Source organism: Podarcis liolepis, assembly GCF_965112155.1.
Source record: "Podarcis liolepis genome assembly, chromosome: 1".
Lineage (NCBI taxonomy): Eukaryota > Metazoa > Chordata > Lepidosauria > Squamata > Lacertidae > Podarcis > Podarcis liolepis.
The window spans coordinates 113,259,156-113,282,663 of NC_139554.1; the positions used below are offsets into that span (position 1 = coordinate 113,259,156).

Consider the following 23,508-nt stretch of genomic DNA (forward strand, 5'->3'; position numbering starts at 1 on the left):
GTGTGCAGAGGGGGGCAGCCAAGATAATCAAGGGTCTGGAAAACAAGCCTTATGAGGAATGGTTGAGGGAGTTAGGTATGTTTAGCCTGGTAAGGAGGAGACTGAGAGATATAATAACCATCATCAAATATCTCAAGGGCTGTCACATGGATGATGGAGCAAAGTTGTTTTCTCCTGATCTGAAGGCTAGGACCCAAACCAATGGATTCAACTTACAAGGAAGGAGAGTCTGACTAAACATCAGGAAGAAGTTTCTGACATCAAGAGCTGTTCGACAGTGCAACAGTCTCCCTCGGGAGCTTGTGAGTTCTCCTTCCTTGGAGGTTTTTAGTAGAGAGTGGATGGACATCTGTCATAGGTGCTTTAGCTGAGATTGCAGGGGGTTGAATTAGATGGCCCTTAGGGTCCCTTCTTGCTCTGCAATTCTATGATACTATGTAGACCACGTGGCAATATGTTCTGTTTTTTGCATATTTTTTGAATACAATTAATACGCCAATAATTACAGGAGTCAGTTGCCACTGTATCATAGCTTTGAAGCAATGTTCTCTTACATTTGTGTTCAGCAACGGTTTGTGGTCCTTTCCCTATTATTTCTCCTGCACGTCCATGCTTTGTGTTGTTCCCTATGTCCTGAGCCCTCCTTATCGTGTATTATTTTACTTATTCCTGTTCCCTATCATACTTTAGCAAGAGGTTATATATCCTAGATAATTGGTATTTGCCTTTCTTTATGACTGCATTTTCAATCTCCCTTATAAATCTTAATACTGTATTTCAGATTTGGAAATATCCGTACCAACGTATCTTATCGTTCTGTATTGCTTCTTTGACCACTGAAAATAGAATCATTGTTGAATTGTTGTTTGCAGGCACAGAAAGCAGTGCACCAGGTCAAGCATGATCTATTTCTTCCATGTGGCTGCGTCCCTAGAGTTGCTCATGTTACTCTGTATAAAGGAACTGACAAACATCCAATCTGTCCTGGGTGCTTGCATATGTGCCTGTAAGGAAGCTTGAAATTATATTTCATCTTCTTAAGCAATTTAGGAAGAATTTTCAGGATTTGGATTTCAAACAAATTTTTGGATGATATCATTCCTAGGCAATGACAAGTAATATCAGAACTCATTACTTAAAGATAGAAAATATCTATGGGTTACCCTTTTGTACATATATTGTTTACTCTTTAAAGGTTTTATGGGGGGGGGGAGACAGAGATTACTTTTAATCAACTTTTAAACCTCATTTGAAAAAGTACTCGTTTAAAACATTCTCGCTAAACTTCTAAGAATCCGTGGTGGGATTTGTTGTTTGTATTTTTCCATGTTCTGTGCAATTTCTTTGCAAGGGCAGATGAAAAGCATAATCTATAATGTCTCTGAAGTAGTGGGAAAATTGCTTGCGCTTCAGTGGCAATCAAGATGCAGAATCAAATAAATTATAGGCACTGATTGGAGACAAGGCAGTCCACTTTAGAAATCTGCACTTTGCAGTGAATTTTAATGGTCCCATTTGACTCCCTGCTGCATCAAACCAGAGACCCATCTAGTCCAGCATTCTGTTCCCACAATGGCCAACCACAATGCCATATAGTGACATAAGATACTGATTTCTATTGAGTCAAACCATTGGCCCATCTAACTCAGTAATGTCTACACTGACCAGCAGACCTCCTCTGAGCTTCAGGCAGGGTTCTTTAATCTGGAGATTCCAGGAATTGAAGCTGAGACCTTCTACAAGCAATAGAGATTATCTACCAATATGCTGTCCAGCTTGTGTTCCACTGCAACTGTCATTCAGAGGCAATACATATGCCATCAATGACTGGTAGCCACTGATAGCCTTATCCTCTGTAGCTTTGCTTTCAGACTGTACAGCAGGGTCTTTTGAAAGTGAATGAATATACAGACAGGGAACAGACATGACACAGCTGAGACTGCTTTGCACACATCTGATTTGTGGGGAGCAGGTCTGGTGGCCACCTTTGTCAGGGTTGTAGGGTTTGAGCCCCACATTGGGCGAAATATTCCTGTACTGCAGGGGATTGAACTAGATGGCCCTCATGGTTCCTTTTCAACTCTACAATTCTTTGAATCCTGGCAGGACAGAATGAGCAGAAAGCCAACAGGTAAAGTTTTCCCCATTCTACATGCCCTTTCCAGATGAAAATACAGCTATTTCAACTATAGTTGGTAGAACCTTAAGTGCAACCTTTACCGTCCTGACATAATTTGGGCTCAAACTATCAGCTTGGATTTCTCTTGAACTGAGGCAAGCTCATTCAAATCTGAAAACAGCTGTGTTGCGTCAAAAATATTGCTTCCTCCGCCCTCATTGATCATGTAATATTTCAGCTGTCAAAACATTTAACTCCAAGCCACCAAGTGAATCATCAAAACAGACAGGACATTAACTAGACAGTCATGTGAGGTTAGAGACCAAAAATGGTTAACTGCCTTTACCTGAATCTTCATGCTCATCCCCATAGTGCAATGCTCCCTAGTTTAAAGGCAGCAAATGCAGATAATGTTTAGAGTTCTCCAAAATTGCTCTGCAAGAAATATTCCTTTTTCTTGCCCCATGCTGTGAACAGGTGTCCACAGATATAGGGCCATATGGCCATCAGTGAAGCAATTTCATTTCCCAATAAGGATTTCCTGCTTGGTGTGTGGGTGAGAGAGAAACATACAGTGTTACCAAGCTGTCCAATCCAACGTCAGAGAAAAAAAGGAACAAACAATCTCATGAAAAAACCGTAAGGACATAACAGTAGCCCAGGATGGTATGTTGTGACTGATTGTGAATCTTCCTTTCAAGAACTGATCATAGTTTATATGGGGTTTTCAATCCAGCCACTGATGAGGTTAGTCAATGGGAAGGAAGCATAAGTAGCTATAATTAGCTTTACCATGAGTTATCTAGAAAGAAAAATAAATTATCATTTGCAAGTAGGTCACCAAGCACCAGCTATAACCATGATTTTTACGTGACAACATTGTTCATCCTCCAAGTTGCTAAATTCTCAGGGATGCAGGACCCACCAAACTGCACTGGCTCTATTCAAATACAGTATCTTGAGGTTGCCTCATGCAAATCTGGCTCACTGAACATCCTAAAAGCTGGACAGTCAGTATTCATCCCAAAGGTGCAGCGCTAAACTGGTACAGACAAACCTGGATTGTTCTAATGCTTCTTAAGTTTCTGCTGCATAGGGGTTCATGGCTGCCCTCACCAAAGCAGAACAAGCTCCTTACATAAGAACCAGCACAATACAACCATTTCTCCTGCAGCATTGTCATCATCACAATACTTGGTAGAGACTGACCAGTAGTCTTCTGACACTATCACATGAGACCTTTATGCCTCATCACTGTTTGCTCATAAGCTCCCATTTAATTCAACAAAACTGAACCCATTATGCAAAATTATTGATATTTGTTTATTCATTTACAGTCTTTATCGCATTCCCTGTCACTGCCCTCTGGCATATGCGACTTCCCATTTCACAGAGAGCTGTAACTTCCCTGCTAGAATAGCTGTAACTTCCCTGCTAGAATAGAAGGTTGTTATTCAGCCAGCCAATGCTATTTTAAAATTCCATAGAAGCTCTCTCTTCCTTTTAAAAATGCACAAGTCAATTCTGCCTTCAATTACATCAGCATAAATCAGGGGTGAGGGCATTATCCTGATAAGTCAGAACTACTCTGGTATAAAATCAGCAGAAAGGTCAGAAACATTGGGATTAAATGACACAAAGGATTGAAGATAAAATGGGAACCTGTTTTAATTCCAGGGCACCATTTCAAAAGTAAGCTATTAACCATCTAACTGCAGCTCCACCAGGCTGTGGGAGTGACCTGATGTTTCATTAAGGACGAGCAAAGTCATTTTGTTTCATTTCAAATTTACTTTAAGTAAACTTACTTAAAGCATCACACTTAAAAACCAAGACACAAACTAGCAGAATGGTACATTTTATGTTACAGAATGGTGTTTGCCTTTCAATCTGTTCCGAAAACATCTGGCTCTGAGTAAAATTATGTCCTTCTGTCAGAATATTTGATTTGACATGACACAGTGCCAGGTGGTAGGGCCAAACTCATGTTAATACAACATGATTTAAATAGGTTAACATGGCAAATTCTATATTAATGCATTTCTGTTATCCCCTGAAGAAGCATGTATCATACATCAGAGCACACTGTTTTCATATCAAATAAACACAGCACTGGACTTCGCAACATTGTAGAAAATCCAAGAAGCAGCAAGTGTGTTGAGCTTCCTGTTCCTCTGGATCTTTATTTTGTCTGAAACAGAATTATCATATGTTCCCCATACCTGGAATATGGTCATCTCCTATGACAATTCTATATAAATCAAGATGGAGGTGCAGAGGAACAGGAAGCACAATACACTTGCACTTCCTGTTCCTTCTGAAACACCATCTCACTGAAAACGACTGAAGCTCAAGGCCAACTGTACCACACAGAGAGCTCCAGTTTCCCTGGCTGCCTTGCGTGCTAAGGCCACCTAGGTAAGTGGAAGGCAAATGCTCTCATCTGGATACTAGATAATGGAGCTGTCAACATGACTAGTTAAATGAGCAGCACTGAGTTTTTTAATACTGCAAGCCATTTTAAAGGTCTTCAAGTGGAACAGTAGACTATAAATAAAGAATATTAGTATAAAGAATATACTCTGTCCACAGGAATTCAGGAGCAGGTACCAACTTCATAAAGAATAAAACATGTCAGGGGAAAAAATGTAAATTTAGTTATGAATAACTACAAGGTTGACCGGAACATACAACATGCAGATGGCCATCCCCATACTAAGAAGCTGATTTATTAATTTACATTATATCCCACCTTTTCCCTCAAACTGAGATTCAAGACAAATACACCTTGTCTCTATCGCACAAACATCTAAATCAGAGATGGGGAGCTTGTGGTCCTCCAGACATTGTTGGACTCCCATAATCCATGACCACTGGACGTGTTGCTTGTAGCTTATGATCACAGGTTCCCCATCCCTGATCTCAGAGTGTGCATCTGACTAATATGGCACCATACGGTGCACATCTTGCAATTTCTCACAATGCAGGTGCTGAGATATATTTTTAATTATCCATAGCATATTGTGGAATAATTAGGTTTTATACAAAGCAGAACTAAGTAGACCTTGCATTGTGCAAGCAGAAAGATTTCTGTTTGCATAATGGAGTATTTACCTGCTCTCTTCACGCCACATCACCCTAAATCTGTCCTGGGGATTCCCCCAACCCTCTGGAGCAGATTTGGGGCTGTGGGGGACACATCATTCTGCTCACACAAATATTTTGCTGAATATCACCCACTATATTATTCTAGTATATTTTTCAGCCTGAAGAAGAAACACCCGTTTGATTTTTAAAATCAACGGAGGTAAGGTTTTTACATAGGAAACGAATACAAAATACAGCAGAAATAATAGGACCTTTAGCAAATAGCAAAAGTGGAGAAGGTGGCTTTTGGCTTTCATCCTTGGTTTGCCCTTGAAAGATCAGTCGCTATGGCTGAGCAGAATTTTTGTGTAGGTTTTAGAAAAACAAATCCAGAGCTTATTAAAATATGTGGATAAGCAAAACTTGTACATTTCTAGGTGCTGGGAACTGTTTTGCCACTGCTGACTTCAGTAAAGTGAACTGGGCTTGTACTGGTAAATATGAGGTCAGAGAAATACAACTAAAGGACAGGCACATTTATGCATTCTGCTGTCACAAAATAATTTTGCAAATGAATCTTTCTCCTCTCTAAGTCAGATTTCTATACAGTTTCTACAGATGCTGTCTGTATATACCCACAGCATATTTGGTCGCGCCTTTCAGAAAGAAACTGCAAAGGGTAGCATTCTTGTAGTGAAAGAGCCTGCTGCTTCATCAGCAAAACGGGTTATAGCTATAGCATCTAAGCAGACGGTTGTTATATTTCCTCCTATGAGATAGGTGTTAAAACAGCGCTTCTGCCAGATTGTTGAATTGGGGCAATTTCATCAACAACTCACTGTGTTTAAATAAGAATGCTAATTAGCAACCCCAGCATATTCAGCACAAACAACTTGTTCGAAAAACAGCTCATTGAAAGGATAGTTATCATTCTTTTATTGTTCTTGTTATTTCTGTTGATTATTATCTGCAGTTCAGATTAGACATGGGGCTTTTGGGGCTACGGGTCCTCCCCCTCCCGGCGAGCCTGGTTGCAAAATGTTAAGATGGCAACCTTTTTTTTTTTTACTTTAAAATATGAAATAAATATAAATGGAACAAAAATAAAGTCTTAACACTGACTTAACATACTTTTGAAGCCCAGCGCTTTGCCATGTTTACCATTGTCTCTGAGGCAAAGTCACAGGCTGCTAACCTAAGAATTATGCTTAAATGGGAATTGACGCTTAAATGAGAATAAGCCCTGTAGAACATATCATAGGTCTTAAGTTTGGGGTTGCCACACCTGTGGGCACAATGGCACCCTCGCGGATTCGTACAACTTGACAGGCGCAACGCCCCAAGGAATGCTGGGAAACGTGGCTGACGCCGCCGGAAAAGGATGCCGGGAACTGTAGCTTCATTAAGAGCCGCTCAAGAAGATCCACCTTCGCTGTTAACAGCCGACTTGGTGACGTCAGCGCCCGCCTCCTCCCCATCCCCAAAGGTTCCCGCGCGGGGCCGGAATATCTCCTCATAAAACGGGTACCGCTCTAACTAAACGTTCATAGATAGATAAATAGATAGCTAGATATAGATATCCCAAGAGGAGGAGAAAGAAGCCCAACGGCTCCTCCCCGCCTCACCCGCGCGCCCGGAAGTCTCGCTCGGGCCAGGCCCGCGAGGCAGCGGAAGTGACGTCGTGGCCATATATGGGCGCATGTTATGGTGGAACCCGTGAGGCAGAGGTAAGTTTTGAGGAAGGGGAGCGGGGCGGGAGGGAGGGTACACTTCTCCTCTCACACCCCTCCCCTTAGAATCATCGGTTCTGCTCCGTTCCATCCCCCTCCCTCCGATTTATCGCGGGAACGGCGGGGGGGGGGGAGGATGGCGCGTTCCTCTCGGCCGCCGCTCTTCCTGGCCTTCGATTGGGTAAGGGCGGAAGGCCCGGCTCCTTCGCTTCTCCTCCGACTCCTGGCGGGGCGGCTCTTCTACAACACGCGTGTGGGCCCGCGTTCACACGTGAACGTGCCCAACGAGGCCGGGTCCTGGCGCCTTGTGGGGATTGCCAGCTGGCTGCCTTGCCACAATGCCTTGTGGGGTTGTGTCAGCCGGCTTCTCTCCCTTCAAGGGCAAAAACTAGCTGCCAACTCGTGCTCCCCTTACTGGCGGGCTCGCACCCCCCCCATCTCCCCTTTTGGGGACGGTGGGGTTTGGTGGCCTGCCAGCATCTGGATGGTTATGGGGCCCCCCCTTGAGGTACACACCTTTGTATTTCCACATATGTCACCACCAGCCCCACCTCGGGAAACCTAGAGTTCATATATATATATATATATATATATATATATATATATATATACTGATTTTACTGGAGGCTTTTGCAGCTGCTTATTCTTTTGCAGGATCTATATGCCACTTGACCAACAAAACAAATCAATGTTTTATTTATTGCACTTGTTATTTCGGGCTGTATGTTGCCCTAGGCTGCTGCTGCTGCTTCTTTTTTCACAGAAGGGCGGCTTGTAAATGGACCAAAGAAGTACAGCTTTAGTTCTAGTCATGATATTATGTAGCATATGGCGATGGTGGCTGACAAGTGGTGTAATCTGCATCTTTGTTGTTTTACTTTCCTGTAGGTTAATTACACCCGATAATTGTTCAGATACTTAACTTACAAAACTACAAAGTGATGGTACTGTACTAGCTTTTTGTACAAAAATTGATTTTTGTACATTGACATTAGTAATTCGGAGCTTGAAGTGGATTGACAGAAAAAATGAAGAGTGGAGTAACACAGATAAATGTAAGTATTTTAAAGAGTATGCTCTATGCTGGCTCCAGGATTTGGGGGCATTCTCAGACAAGACACTTTTCAGTGAGTCCACATCACCTAGTCTGCATGGTGGTGCTGTGGTCTAAACCACTAAGCCTCTTGGACTTGCTGATCAGAAGGTTGGCGGTTCGAATCCATGTGACGAGGTGAGCTCCAGTTGCTCTGTCCCAGCTTAAGCACACCAGTGCAAATAGATAAATAGGTACCGCTTTGGTGGGAAGGTAAACAGCATTTCCGTGCGCTCTGGCTTCCGTCATGGAGTCCCATTGCACCAGAAGCGGTTTAGTCATGCTGGCCACATGATCCAGAAAGTTGTCTGTGGACGAACGCCAGCTCCCTCTGCCTAAAGCGAGATGAGCACTGCACCTCATAGTCAAATTCAACTGGACTTAACTGTCCAGGGGTCCTTTACTTTTACCTTTTTAGCTGGTGATGGTAACTCCTGCTTTCCAGAGATAGATGGCAGAGGAACCATAGTAGTAACATATATTGGTCGTTAGCTTCCATGTAAAATAGGAAAAGTTGTTCTGTACCAGGTCAGAACATGCAGTAAAGAATTGTCCATGTTGATTGGCAGCTTTCTCAACCCAACATGGATACCAGAATTGAACCTGGCGGACCTTTTGCATCCAAAGCATGTGCTCTGCGAATGAGCTGTGACTCTTTCCTCATAGAAGAGCTACATGTATATGTGGTCAATACACATTCTACTTTCACACATAGTGGTGTGAATATTTTCCCCATCACTCTGTAGGTAAGCAGGCATAAGTGAAACAGTTTGAGCCTATGAAAGCATGTATCGTATGAACAAAAGCTAGCCATTAAGTGTCTTATCTCTTTGTCACTCTTTGTGTAATATAAAAACGACATTTTGCATGTCTAATATGGATATAGCATTTTGTGGATGGTATACAGATACAGGGGTAAGAGGGTTTCACAAATAATGGCCTTTCTACCCTGTTCTGTTAAAGGACTCATTTTCTCAATTGGATGCCACCTTTTCTGTTTGGGACTTAGTGAATTGTGAGAATTGAGTTGATATCAAATACTGACAAATACCAGGGTGTGAAGGGGAATAGGGCAGTACTCAGTGAAGTAGTTCTGTTCCTTCAAGGACTTCTGACTGTGCAACAGAATCTCTCTTCCCTCTCCACTACCTGTTCTGTTCTGAGAAACTACTTGGTTGGATGCTGTCCTTTGGTGATATACAAAAACAGCTTGCATAAAATGCTGGTGGCAGCACAGCTGGAGTTGCTGTGTCCTGCATTGCACCACTTTTTAAGAAAATGCAGTGGCTAGAATCCAATAAGCCTTCTATCTGAGTGAAAAGGGCTTTTTTCTTATAATGGAAGGAGTTGCCTTTTTTAATTTTCAAACTGAAGCCCATTGTCTGGCAGCAAATCCCCCTTCAGAGCATTCACTTCTGACATTCAGAAGACATCTTAAGGCAGCCCTGTTCAGGGAAGTTTTTAACGTGTGATATTTTACTCTATTTTTGGTTTTTATGGAAGCCGCCCAGAGTGGCTGGGGAGGCCCAGCCAGATGGGCGGGGTATAAATAATAAATTATTATTATTATTATTATTATTATTATTATTATTATTATTATTACTACCAGTTGTCTGGAGCAGCTTTATTGGGGTGTGCAAGGAGCTGCAGTTGGAAAAGTTTTGTTACGTGACTGGAAGTTGCATACACATTCATTTAGTTTCTATGTAAACTAAGGCTTTTACTTTAATGGGACCAGTACTTTGGAATTCTCTCCCATCAACATAAGTTGTGCACCTATAATTTGATATTTCATCTAATGAATGAAATGGTTTTGTTTCTCCAAGCATCTTTAAGAGAAGAGGGTTTGAAAATACTTTTAGAAATAAATGAAATACTGTTCTTAGCATTCTGGCTGGTACTTCTCATCCTTGAAATATCTAATTTATTTTGTATTTAAAGTCTGGTTCTAGTTATGAAAGGAAGGAAGATTACAATCTTCGCCGGAGAAGTTCCTCTCCAGAAGACAGGTATAAACATTTTTTTATGATTAGTTATGTAGCTAACATTTGATAGAAACAGCAACATGGGTGTGGGGAGAAGTATTTTCCTATTACTATAAAAGCTCTGAACCTAATTAAAACAATAGCAGTATTTGGGTTTCAGACTTTTGGGGAATAAGTATCACGTGTCCTCTGTTTTAACCAATGAAAACAAAGATCAGTATCGCAACAGGAAAATAATTTTTGGAGAGAAAGTAAGTTTGAACCAGTTTGAGGATGGCGTGCAGGGGAGAAGAGTTGCTGGGAAACCCTTTGTACTGGCAGGAGTCCTAGTGCTGGCTCCAGCCTCTAGCTTCGAAAGCTGTGTGGTGTCCATAGATACAACAATGTGTGTAGGGGGGAGACTTTGTTTTTAAATAGCTGCTAACTTTTGCTCTCAATCTATGCATAGGCACATGGAACGTCAAAGGTCTCAGTCACCGCAAGGCAGAAGTCATTCAGATTACAGGAGATCTGACCAAAAACATTCCGAAAGGGGACGTTATGGAGACAAATACACTGAGTCAAGGTGAATGTCTGGAGCTGCTAAAAACAAACACTAAAATGTTCAGGTTGCAGTTGGTTGCTTCTGTTCTCTAACGTGATTTATAAACAAAATCAAAGCTACAGCATGTTACATATTAATGTATGTGATTGTCAGCTGTTTCTGTACTTAATAAATCTTTGGAATTTTCTGTCTATTAGTGGGAGAGAGAGGCATGAAAGAGAGAGGGAGTCTGACTGGAGAAAGTACCGAAGATCCCCTTCGCCCGACAGAAGAAATGCGGCTGAGAGAGCAACACCACAGAGCTCTCTTTCTCATGAGGAACCCCCTCCAAAGAAGAAGAAAGAGGATTTGGATCCAATTCTCACCCGCACTGGGGGTGCCTACATTCCTCCCGCCAAGCTTCGGATGATGCAAGCACAAATCACTGATAAAAATAGGTGGGTCAAACAAACACATTTCACATTTGTGCTTAACTGATGAATAGTATTGGGCAAGATATTATTTAAAGGTGGGGAGAAAAACAAAACAGTGTAAGATTTAGTACTTCCTCCTTGTCTCTCTGACACACATATACATACATACCCCTTTGGTGCGTCTCCACCCCCATCATTCTGCCCGGACGCTGAGGTCCAGCGCCGAGGGCCTTCTGGCGGTTCCCTCATTGCGAGAAGCAAAGCTACAGGGAACCAGGCAGAGGGCCTTCTCGGTAGTGGCGCCCGCCCTGTGGAACGCCCTTCCAGCAGATGTCAAAGCGATAAACAACTACCTGACATTCAGAAGACATCTTAAGGCAGCCCTGTTCAGGGAAGTTTTTAACGTGTGATGTTTTACTGTATTTTTGGTTTTCATGGAAGCCGCCCAGAGTGGCTGGGGAGGCCCAGCCAGATGGACGGGGTATAAATAATAAATTATTATTATTATTATTATTATTATTATTATTATTATTATTATTATTATTATTATTATAACATCATGTCCATTGAAAAGTTCAGAATTAAAAAGTTTGCCATAATTTTGTGACATTCTGGTTGGTCCTAATAAAGATACTGCTCAGCTGTCGACTGGGGAATTTTTAACCAGCCCTGCCCAAAAAACTTGTAGAAGTTGGCTAACCAGGAGCTGCCATCTTAGAGGGAAGAGACAGAACTGAGATGGCAAGGTTGGGTGCAGACTTGCTGAGCAGACCCATTGAAATGAGTAATGACCCAGTCACTTCAGTGAGTCTACTCTGACAAGGGTGGCGCTGTGGTCTAAACCACTGAGCCTTTGGGCTTGTCGATTAGAAGGTCTGGTTTGAATCCCTGTGACAGGGTGAGCTCCCGTTGCTCTGTCCCAGCTCCTGCCAACCTAGCAGTTTGAAAGCATGCCAGTGCAAATAGATAAATGGGTACTGCTGTGGTGGGGAGGTAAATGGCATTTCCGTGCGCTCTGGTTTCTGTCACGGTGTTTTGTTGCGCCAGAAGCAGTTAAGTCATGGCTAGCCACATGACCTGTGGACAAACGCTGGCTCCCTCAGCCTGAAAGCAAGATGAGTGCCGCACCCCATAGTTGCCTTTGACTGGACTTTACCTTCTGGCTAACTTTGGATCCAGCCCTCAAGAAGGTGCAGAGAGAGCAGGGTGGTAACCCAGCTGCAAGTTAGCCTGAGTGGCGGCAGAGACGTTTGTTGTGTGCTGAGAGGGACCTTTTTGGCCTCTGAAGTGTGAAATGTTAAGGCGGTTTAACTTTATTTCGAAGTCACCTTGGGAGTTTCAGATAACCCAAAAACAAACCTGTGTATCTCCTTTTTTAAAAACAATTTTGTAATTCAAAATTAAAACAAAACATTATCCAAAAACATTTCATCCTTATTTTTTCCCCATTTTCCTCCCTCCCCCCACCCTCCCACACAAAACCCACCCTCCCACCCCACCCCTGGCTTCCCACAGTTCCAGTCTTTGGTTTCTCTAGAAATGCTGTTTTCTGCATGTTACAAAGTTGTATAGATCCTCAAACTATTTAGCTGATTAAGGAGTCCAGTTTGCTTTGTTGCGTCTTCAAATACTTTGTAAAGGGTTCCCATTCATCTTTAAAGTCACAGTTATCCTCTGTGTATCTCAAAATTGCTCATTCTTTGGAACTTTTGACTTTACTTTTTGGTACCTGCTAAAAATAGTTCTGTGTAATCAAGCCTATCCAGACATATAGAAGCTGTTACGTGTTTTAATCTTGTTTTAGCATATTGTTGATACAAATTGAATGTTTTAAATGTTTGTCGGAAATTATTTTTTGCTGATACGTTATTGTTTTATTATTTTTGCAAATGGCTTTGAGGTTTTATTACAATCGAGCAGTGTGGAAATGTTACAAAATAAATGACAAATGCTTTAGGTTCTGGCGTTCGTCACATGAGAATAAAACCAAAGCCTTAAATAGAGTTCATAGAATCATAGACTGTTGAGTTGGAAGGGACCAACCCCCTGGATCTCAGGAATCTTTTGCCCCTTGTGGGGCTCGAACCCACAATCCTGAGGTTAAGAGTCTCATTCTCTACCGACTGAGCTATCCTAGCTGCTGGGAGTCCTGATTTGTTCTGGAACATGCGAACCATATGTGTGAGGCACACTGGGGTGACATGTAAATAAATGGGAAAAGTTGCCCTTTCTGGTTGTCTCTTGTCATGGTTTTCTTATTCTGATTATTGCAAAAGACAGATCACTATTCGGTGGTGTAACTATTCTGAAAATCATTTAAAATTGGTAAAATTGGTAAAATTGAAGTGAAAGGAGGCAGGTGGATATTTATTTTTGCACACCATTCTTGCAATACGCTAACTGAAAAGTGCTATTGCATATTTGGTATTCTACCTGAACAAGCAAATACGTTCCTTTCTTGTTCTCTTGATTTTTATCAATGATTTGTTTTGAAAACAGTTTAGCATATCAAAGGATGAGTTGGGAAGCGCTGAAGAAATCCATCAATGGTCTCGTCAACAAGGTGAACGTTTCAAATATTGAGAATATTATCCATGAGCTTCTTCAGGAAAATATTGTCAGAGGGAGGTAAGCATCAAGTTCTTGATATGCAGTCTTCTGTTCATCTGAGAGTTATTGATTAAGTCTCAAGTCACTTGTTAGAAGTAGTCTGATACTCTCTTGGTCAGCTGCTGTCTGAGTCATGTTAGGATTTTCATTTTAAATATGAATGACTTGTTGAGGGTTTGCAGAATGATCAAAGTATAATCCTGTGCAGACTTACCAGGGAGTAAGTCCTTTTGAACTTAGAAGGTTTTGATCATATTTGTTTTTAGAGGCTTTTTCACTCATGAAAAAGTTGATGTATGGTTGAAACCAGGTTTTCCGAAGCAAACGTACCAAGTGATTTCTATTTGTGTGTTGCATAATTATTATTTTTAAAAGATTTTGCTTTTTTCTAATCGAGAATTTTGCTGCAAAACTTTAGGAAATAAGTTTTCATCTTGTTATAGTTATTTTTTTTAAGAAAAATAAGTTATTAAATATTTTCTTGGTTTACAAAAGTGCATGCCTTGTCTCTTTTTCAGGTTGTAGAATCTTTCTTTTACATTTGAATTGAGACGTTAATGTCGTATACAGAATAAAGTTGTGGGGGAGAGAGAAGGGTGGGGTGGTAATACTTGGTGTATATGTAGGGTTTTTAATTTCAGCTTCACTTAGGTAGGTTCTCGCTCTATTCATTATATTTCCTTGGTAGTGAGAGAGGTTGAGGGAGTTTTCTGATCCATGGTAATGAGCATAGTTTGTGGTCACTAGAGTGCCTAGGGTAGGAACCGTTACTGTTTTGGCTATATTATATTTTACAAAAAGAAAGAAAAGTGAAGATGCCAAGAATGAACTGGGGCTTTCTGCATGCAAAGCATTACCATTTAAGTTTGCCATGCATTGCAAAGTTTACTGTGTTAAACTGTTTGGGTTTTCCTTCGATATAAGCCAGCAGTGCTGGCCTGCTGACTGCTCCTGGCTCACTGTAGATTGAGGGACCAGTTGGTGTGAACTATAAATTTTATACATCTAGTGTAGTGGCTTGAGTGTTGACCAGTGAACAAAGAGAATTCTCTGCTCAGCCGTGAAACTCCTTAGGTAACCTTGGTCTAGTCATTCTCAGCCTGACCTGTTTGTTGCGCTGGGTTCCTTGGAGGAAGAGTGGAATACAAACCAATACTTTGCAGAGTTCAGTCGTCTGAAAAGTAGGACTTGTGATTAAATCGGCCGCCTCTTGTTCTCAAGAGCCCTTCCACTGATTTTTCCAGAAAATGGCAATGAAATGAAAATAAGACCCATGTTCCATATAACGTTTGCTCCCGTAGTGAAGCGTTTGGCCATTTGGGATCCCACTCTCTTCTTAAGTCATGATTAGAGGCACGGGAAAGTGACTGTTCAGTTGCAGTTACTCCTTCTGTAGAGGAGTAAACAGTGGCATCAAATGAACTCCTAATCCAGGAAGATTTTCTCCTGACAGATTGCCTAAGTAAGGTGATTAAAACATAGATTGTCAGCAAACATTTTTCTGCAGGATGTCAGTGGCTTGGTAAATATCTACCGTCCTGAAAATAACTATGTGCTTTACTTGGGGAACAAATTATATTTGCTGTAATTAATTGACTCTTGCATCTTTAACATTTAACACACCACTGGTTTTCAGATATCATGTTTCTTTGAGAAGACATTTTGTGTGTGTGCTGTAGCTGTGCCATTTTTCTAATGGATCCATACAGCAGGATTATGTTATTGTTTCCTTAAAGGCCCACGGGTAATAATTTGGGCTCTTTCCTGCCTATATTTTTTAACAAACTATTTTATAGCAATTTTATCCAGTAGAGCAATGGTGATGTTTTTACAGTAGTAGTGCTGCAGCTGGTTTTACCTAGGTCTGTATTCTTTGAAAAAAAAGCAGTAGATTGTGAAACGAAACTTAATCTGTTAAATGGAAACATTAATGCACACTTGAATAATGAGAGTGTAGTTCTCCAATGATTTGGGAATATTTCCAATAATGTTTACTTGTCACTGATTAGGATTTGTGTATGAGAGGGGTTTTGTTTTTGTTTTTTTGCTTTTTAGCAGTGATTTTTTTCATCAACTGTTGCTTCTTGAAACATGATTGTAGATTAATGTGGCCTATTCACAGAATAACATCTGAGCTTTTGAAAGGCTAATTTTAATACAGACATGTATTGGGGGATAGTGGAGCAGGAAAGAAGATGGAAACCCAAAAGCATATGGGCTGGGAGACCTGCTCCCTGCCTTGCAGGCCTTTTTCCACCTAGCCTGGGAGGGTGGGGCACGGACTGACTCCAGCTACAAAAGCTGTGGCTGCTAAACAGACTCTCAGGTTGGAGTGTTGTTTGAAGGTGTTGTCTTGGGGGCAGGGTTGTTGTTGGGCTTTTGTATCTTTATTTTAGATCTTGTTGTGATTTATATTGAAATCGTTCTGTTTGTGTATATTTTAATGTTTTAGTCTTTATTTATAACCCCTTTCATTAGGTTGTTATGTATTTTTCTTTTCATGTTGCAAGCTGCTGTGGGCGTGGTTTGAACTGTGGAAAGGTGGCAAGCAAATAAAATTATGTTTGTATGTATAAGTGAGCATGATCTAGCTGTGGATGGCGGTTCCATGTTGGTGGAATTGAGTTCCAGAATAATGCAATCTAGAAAAGCTTGAGGCCATCCCTCAAGCTGCTGGGATAAATGCTACTGTATAAATCACATAGTTTTTGTAATTTTTGGTAAAGCTGCTTCAGCACGTCTGTATTTTCATTCATAGGGGATTGCTCTCAAGATCTATTTTGCAAGCCCAGAGCGCTTCACCTATCTTCACTCATGTTTATGCAGCGGTTGTAGCAATCATCAATTCAAAGTTTCCAAATATCGGAGAACTGATTCTCAAGAGGCTCATTTTAAATTTCCGCAAAGGATATAGAAGAAATGATAAGGTATGTATTATTACCACGCAGGTGATAGGGTAAGATTTATTGTGCTTCTCTCTTGCTTATAGTCTGAGTACTGTTTTGGGGAAGTGTCATTGTGTTCACTGAGATTTATTTCTGCGTTAGTGTATTTAGGATTTGAGTACAAATTATGTGGGTATCAGGAGAGCCGAAAGTCATAAAATGTCTGAAAATTTTGAGGCCATGGGGAGAAAGCGGGTACTGGGATTGGGGGAGAGAATAAATAGGGGGGGAAATGGGGAAATGTGATATAAGTAGTACTTATTTTCTTATTAATTCTGAGTTAACTTTACTGCTTTAAGAACATAATATTTAATGGCTTGGATCGAAAGGTTTCTTGTGCTAACAGAAAGGCAGTAACACTTGCACAAAATAGACTCTTGGGGGGTGGTTACAGATAGGTAGCCGTGTTGGTCTGCCATAGTCAAAATAAAAAAACTCCTTCCAGTAGCACCTTAAAGACCAACTAAGTTAGTTCTTGGTATGAGCTTTCGTGTGCATGCACACTTCTTCAGATACACTGAAACAGAAGTTGCCAGATCCTTCTATATAGTGAGAAGATGGGGAGGGGTATTACTCAGAAGGGTGGTGGGAATGGGTGATTGGCAGATAGCTGAGATGAGCCTGTTGACGACTCTTAACGACTGCAATAGGTCTTACAGGAAAAGGCAAGGGGTGAGAAGGTGAAAAATGGCTTAGTCATGTATAATGAGATAAGAATCCAATGTCTTTGTTCAGACCAGGTCTCTCCATGGTTTTAAGTTTGGTAATGAGTTGCAATTCAGCAGCTTCTCTTTCCAGTCTATTTCTGAAATTCCTTTGTAGTAAAACAGCTACTTTGAGATCTTGTATAGAATGTCTTGGGGGGTGTTTAGTGAGAGAGCCAGAGTCTGTTATGGGGAGAACAGAGTTCTTTCCTGCATTCAACCCATTCGATATAACTTAGCACAATTTCCCCCCTCTTTTCTATATTTATTACATTTTAAATTATAAATTCCTTAAATTTAACATTCAGAGTAAGTCCAAATACGTTCAGTGTAGAGATGGAGTAAGAAGCTGCTGAAGCCTAAGGTGCTGAGTATTTACTGGAACTTGTTGGTTTGAAAAATAAAGAATTTAAAATGGAAAAATAGTAAGCAGAACAGTGTTCTTATTACAATGGGCTTCGAAACAGCCCCTCCAATCAGCATTTTCCAGGAGAAGTTATACAGAAAGTTCCGTAATTCCGTGAGGTAACAGTGGGGTGGCTATTGGTGTCAAAAGCTATAATCCCTCTTTCAAACTGTTTCCACATCTCTTACAGTAAGTAGTTTCTGTCTACAACAGGTTTGCATTTGAATTGTACGTATCTGCAATATAGAGCGTTTGTAACTTCTTCCTGCTGTAGATTATCTTACATAGTTGTTCTAGAAAACATTTCGAGGGAGTAAATGACAGCTAAAAACAATATTTTAACCATAGCTTTCCCTTATATGCCCATCTAGTAAAAATGCTTTGTGAAAACACCCCTACAAAATGAGACTGCAGTTGACTTCATCCTGATAGCCAGTCACCCCCCCCCCAAAAAAAACCACAGTTTTCTGAAATAGGGCTAGATTGAGTTAAAATGATTCCACCTTAACAACGTTATTGTGTGACTAGGGAAGTGCTCTGTGTAGCATCATTTCTACATCAAAAAATGATATTGGACTTGATCTCCTAAGTAATGAGAATCCAATAGTGCCAGATCATCTAAAAGTTTCCTGAGCTCTCATCTGCAGCAAGATACATTATTTGCAGCTTCCGCAAAGCTTGTTGTCTGAGCTCACTGCATGGCAAATATCCTGAAACGACCTACTTCCATTTAATCTTCGTCACCTGTTCACTCCAAAGTAATCCTATGTTTGGAGGAAGACAAATAGTCATCAGATGCATGTTTCTGGCGAATGTTGTTGCCTTCCTGAGGAAGAAGAGGGGCTGCTGGCACATCTCCTTTCTCACCTGCCCCAAATAATAGTAATAAGAATAATGCCAGCAAGAGAAAACCCTTTAAATGATTTGTGCAAGTCACATAGAACCTCTGGGGCAGTTTGGGATTCAAAGCCATGCTAATAGACATATCACTTGCAGTAATACCTATGAAATGGACTTATCACTTGCAGAAATACGTAGCTTTTCATTTTGTTTTGCAGCAACTTTGCCTGACAGCTTCCAAGTTTGTGGCACATCTTATGAATCAGAATGTGGTAAGATGCTCTGTACTACTGATAATATATTTGCATGGATTTGGGCTTTTAACATTGCAAGGGTTTGTGATGGGATTTTGTCATCAAATATGTTTATGGCATTTGCATTCCTCCCCCATAGCGTGAGGCTATCTGGGCAGCTTTCAGTAAATAAATAAGAAAGCACTTTAAATAGAAAATAGAACTACAAAAGCAAAATATATAAAATTAACAACCCCCAATTCATTGTACTATGGCTCTTGCTAAATATTACTTGCAAACCTTTGCTGTAGGGCAGACTTTCCCAGCTCACATCAGCCGTGGCCAGCATAACTAGTGGTCAGGGATTACAGGCCGCTTTTGCATGTTCAATATGTGAGTGACTTCGTATTGCACCAAACCCAGAAGTGACCTGGAAACAACATGATGTCACTGAAAGGGCAGAACGGGGTGTTTGCAGACTTTTTAACTGGCTTTTCAATTATATGTTATTTCACCGACACGCACGTGCCTCAGAACATAACCCCCACATAAACATGGGGGGGGGGATGCCTATATTATGTTATTTGTTAATTTATATGCCACCCAATTGCTAAGATGGCTTCTGAGTGGTTGATCCACCATCATCTTGGTGAATGATGACGGTCATATTCCCAACAACACCTAGAAATTTTGGGTTTTTCTCTGTTTGGTTTTATGTTGTTTCTAATGTACATGTTATTAAATTATTGTTGTACATCGTTTTGAGTTACTTTTGTAAAAAAACAAGTGACCAATAAGTTTTAATAATTATATGCAGAATAATAATAATACTACTATAATAATGATGATGATGATGATCGGGCACCAGGTTGGACAAGGCTTATATAGAGAACTATTTCAGGCACACCCATATACCAAGTGGGGATTGACTTTGAGCAGGAAGTTTTGTAGCCTAAACCGGAGGGCTGACCTTTAAGAAGCACATCCAAAACTCCTTTTGGGACGCTGAACTTGTAGTGCCTTTCTCTGAAATGGTGCTGCGCTTGTTTTGTTGAGTACATATGTCAGATACATGCAGTCAAGGAAATTATTTTCTTAAAACAAAAAAGGTATTTGTGTTGTTATCTTCTTCCTGCTAAGGCTCATGAGGTTTTATGCTTGGAAATGCTCACATTGCTTTTGGAGAGACCGACAGATGACAGCATTGAAGTAGCAATTGGCTTCCTAAAGGAATGCGGCCTCAAATTGACTGAAGTGTCTCCTAGGGGTGTTAACGGTATGTATTTATTGCTGCTTTATTTCCTTCCTGACCATTAGTTTTGTAGGAATTAGATTCACCTCCGTTTTTTTTCTCCCCCCCTCCCAGCTATCTTTGACCGCCTTCGTCATGTCCTGCATGAATCTGAAACCGACAAGCGAGTTCAGTACATGATTGAAGTAATGTTTGCTGTGCGTAAAGACGGGTTCAAAGATCACCCGATAATTCCAGATGGACTGGATCTTGTGGAAGAAGAGGATCAGTTTACCCATATGCTGCCTTTGGAAGATGACTATAATCCAGAAGATGTTCTTAGTAAGTATGAATAAGGAATGTTGGAATGAACTTTTCAGTCTGAATTTGTTGTTGTTGTTGTTGTTGTTGTTGTTGTTGTTGTTTTTAAATGGCTCTGCTATAATTTTGGTAACTTGTTTTTCTGTTTCTGTGAAGATGTGTTCAAGATGGATCCAGATTTTATGGAGAATGAAGAGAAGTACCAAACTCTGAAGAAAGGTATGTACGCCTAGCTAATTTGAGTTTGAACAACTGTTCTAATGCAGGGATGGAGAACTGTCAGCTGTTAGGCGGGGAGGCCAAGCAGCCTCAACAAAGCCTATGGCTCGCGAGTAAACCCTCCCCGGAGGGGAGTCTCCTCACAAGCCACAAGGACTTTGCAGCTCTCTTCCCTGCCTCCGGGTTCCTACATGTACGGTCACCCACAAGTGGGGAGTTGCTGCTTCCCACACCCCTCGGCGAACCCTTATTATCATGTCCTAGCACTCCAGTCTTTTGTATCTAAAATTCTAATTCCTGTGGTTTTCTGGGAAACCTGCTATGCAATCCTGTCCATGTCTGCTCAGTTGTAGGCTCCATTGAGTTCAGTGGGACTCACTCTCAGGCAACTGAGCAAGACTGCAATGTTTCCTGTTTTGATGTTGAAGCATCTTCTTCCATATACACGAGTTTCTGATACAGACTAGCCCCTCTAACCAACCCAGCCTGGTATTGGTGTTCACTTAAACATGTTTTTTCTCTTTTGTAGAAATTCTTGACGAAGGTGACAGTGACTCAGAAAGTGGTCAGGATGCTGCAAGCAGTGAAGAGGAGGAGGAAGAGGATGATGATAAGGAGGAGGAGGACGAAGAAGGTAAAGCTGCAATTTAAAGAAACAGTTTTATACACTCCTCGCTACTGTGGAAGTTAGTGCGACAAAACAGGAAACTGATTTTAGTTAATATTAAAATGTTGCTTCTATTTACTCCAGTGCAACTTCTTTGGCCATGATACAAATAGTGCATGTCCCATAGCCTCTGCCAGACACTATTTGCATTTTGGGTTGGTAGCAATAGCAAGGCTGAATTTAGAGGACTGTATTCATAGTACATTATTTAGTTGACCTTACCCTTCTAAATGGCAGATGAGTGGGCTATAAATAATAAAATTATTATTACTATTATTATTAAATCAGGACATTTCCAATATTTTATCTTTGTGAAATCTTTCAATCCAGTTGTTGTTTGCTTAAATTTGGACCTAGAAAGTCCAGTGGGAGGTATTTTTTTTTTAACTTAGCCAACAGATTCCTGTTCCATGTCACAATCTGCATGTTGAAAGTCCTCTCATCTTCAAAAGTGGTTTGCTATTTGATGTGAGGCACTGGTGTTTGAATAAGCCCAAATCCAATGCTTCCCTGGGTATTCAGAGCTACCTGTGTGGGTTTTTGTTCCAGCCTTTGATGTCCTTCAAATATCAGTGGTTGGGTTTTTTGTTTTTTACCATTTGTCTGTGTTGTCATGATGAAATTATACACATTTTGTGGGGTTTTTGTCTTGAATTGTAGCAGAGTTTCCTGTCCCCCCTCCTGTTTCCCGGTGCAGGTTAATTCTTTGTATAATTCTTAACACTATTTCTACAAGCTGTTTTTATTTTTGTGTGTGTGTGTTTTTGTCTTTTTCCTTTCCTCCCAAGCGTGGATATATTTCATGCCTCCTTGGGATTCCCCTGAGTCTCTTCCTGGTTTCCTTAAACACTCAGTCTTTGTTACTCTGGAAATGTGAGAAGCAGCATATAGCATGTTAGCCAACAAGCTGATAAACTGAAGTTGTTGCAAGCAGAGAGAGGCTGGATTGAGTTTACAAACAAACTTTGAGACAGGTCTTTAGCATTTTCAGACTCTTCCTGAGTGCGCTGTCTCTTCAGTAGGACTGTTGGGAAAGGAAAATAAACTTTTGCTTTCAAATGAAAAGATGGCAATTACAGCACCCTGCCATTACTTGCATTGCTTGTATGGAAAATCTGAAATCCATCCCCATAAACAGTAGGGCATTAATTCATTTCAGAGCAGCTAGTTTAGGTCTTGGTTCCTGCATGACCAGCCAGATATACAGCTCTGTTTGTAGGCCTAAACCATGGAATTATTACCAGTACAGGAGAATTATCTCTTTTCTCTCTCTCTCTCTCTCTCCTCCCCCCGCCCCCCGTCCTCCCAAACTGTCCAGGGTTTTAACCATTAATCTGAATATGAAACCAGATTTACATTCCTAAATCACAGCTCCTTTTTGAAATTAATGAAGCAAGGCTCATTAAGGAGTATTAGGTTGGTTTCCATGCACGAGGACACTGATAGGTTTGATATGCCTTTGTTGTGCTGTGAGCAGGGCTGGGTGATACCTGGTTTTCAACATCATCAGCTAAACATTGTGATATACTGATGATATATCACGATGTCTGAAATAAGGATGTAACTCCGTAGAGGCGAACGGGATAATGTTCTGCAACTGCTACTGCTTAAGGGGTCTAAAACTGGTACTTTACGGTACAGAGCAACGGGGCAGAAGGAATCATGAGAGAAGCGATGACCGGCTTCACAGTTTTTCCCATCCTGGAATTTTTTTACATAGCACGCACACACATCGTGATTCATGACATATTGCCGTGTCAAATATTACGAAACAGTTATCACAATGTAGATTTCAAACCAATTTTGGATGGCGTATCAGTACGTTGCCCAGTTGTGGCTGTGAGGGGACACTAAGTCAGGTTGCCTATTGTGCTCTGGAATTTCAATGCTTTCTTCTTTAACTTGAAATTAAATAAATACTGCTGTTTATTCCTTCACAAATAGTTTATTTGCATTTGTATACTCAATGGTATATTAGCAGTCTTTGAAGTAATCAACCATTCCAGATTTTTTTTAACCATGAAACCTATGTCTGTCTCTCTCTCTCTCCCCCTGCTCTGAATCTTCAAGGGCAAAAAGTGACTATCCATGATAAAACAGAAATCAACTTGGTCTCCTTCCGACGAACCATTTACCTAGCAATTCAGTCAAGGTAAAATGAAACATAATTTTTGTTTGAAATGTGGCTCCTTTGCACCATGATTGCAAATACTTTTTGGAAGCTAGCAAGTTTTAGATCAGAGCGGCCCAACTTTTCATACCAAGGGGGCTGCAATAGTCCTTCGAAATGAAACCCATGGGCTGCATGCGGCTTTGTCGCGTCCGGGAATGGGGCAAGGCCAAAATTTGGCAGGCCACCTC

General features: G+C 40.9%; 1 protein-coding gene across 4 annotated transcripts in view; it reads left to right on the plus strand.

Moving 5' to 3' along the window:
• Window positions 1–286: 286 nt before the first annotated feature.
• CWC22 (CWC22 spliceosome associated protein homolog) overlaps window positions 287–23,508 on the plus strand; it is a 40,958-nt gene continuing 17,736 nt past the window's right edge. The window contains exons 1-13 of one of the 4 annotated variants that reach the window (XM_083496223.1): window positions 287–6,958; window positions 7,893–7,991; window positions 9,971–10,038; window positions 10,463–10,579; window positions 10,756–10,995; window positions 13,471–13,599; window positions 16,340–16,508; window positions 18,695–18,748; window positions 19,850–19,985; window positions 20,076–20,282; window positions 20,418–20,480; window positions 21,010–21,114; window positions 23,218–23,299. In XM_083496223.1, the coding sequence (XP_083352349.1) occupies window positions 7,965–7,991; window positions 9,971–10,038; window positions 10,463–10,579; window positions 10,756–10,995; window positions 13,471–13,599; window positions 16,340–16,508; window positions 18,695–18,748; window positions 19,850–19,985; window positions 20,076–20,282; window positions 20,418–20,480; window positions 21,010–21,114; window positions 23,218–23,299 (1,397 nt within the window). In that variant the 5' untranslated portion in view covers window positions 287–6,958; window positions 7,893–7,964. Of the gene's footprint in view, window positions 6,959–7,054; window positions 7,445–7,824; window positions 7,992–9,970; window positions 10,039–10,462; window positions 10,580–10,755; window positions 10,996–13,470; window positions 13,600–16,339; window positions 16,509–18,694; window positions 18,749–19,849; window positions 19,986–20,075; window positions 20,283–20,417; window positions 20,481–21,009; window positions 21,115–23,217; window positions 23,300–23,508 lie in introns of those variants that run through there. The other 3 variants (XM_083496224.1, XM_083496226.1, XM_083496225.1) reach the window with 3 other exon arrangements.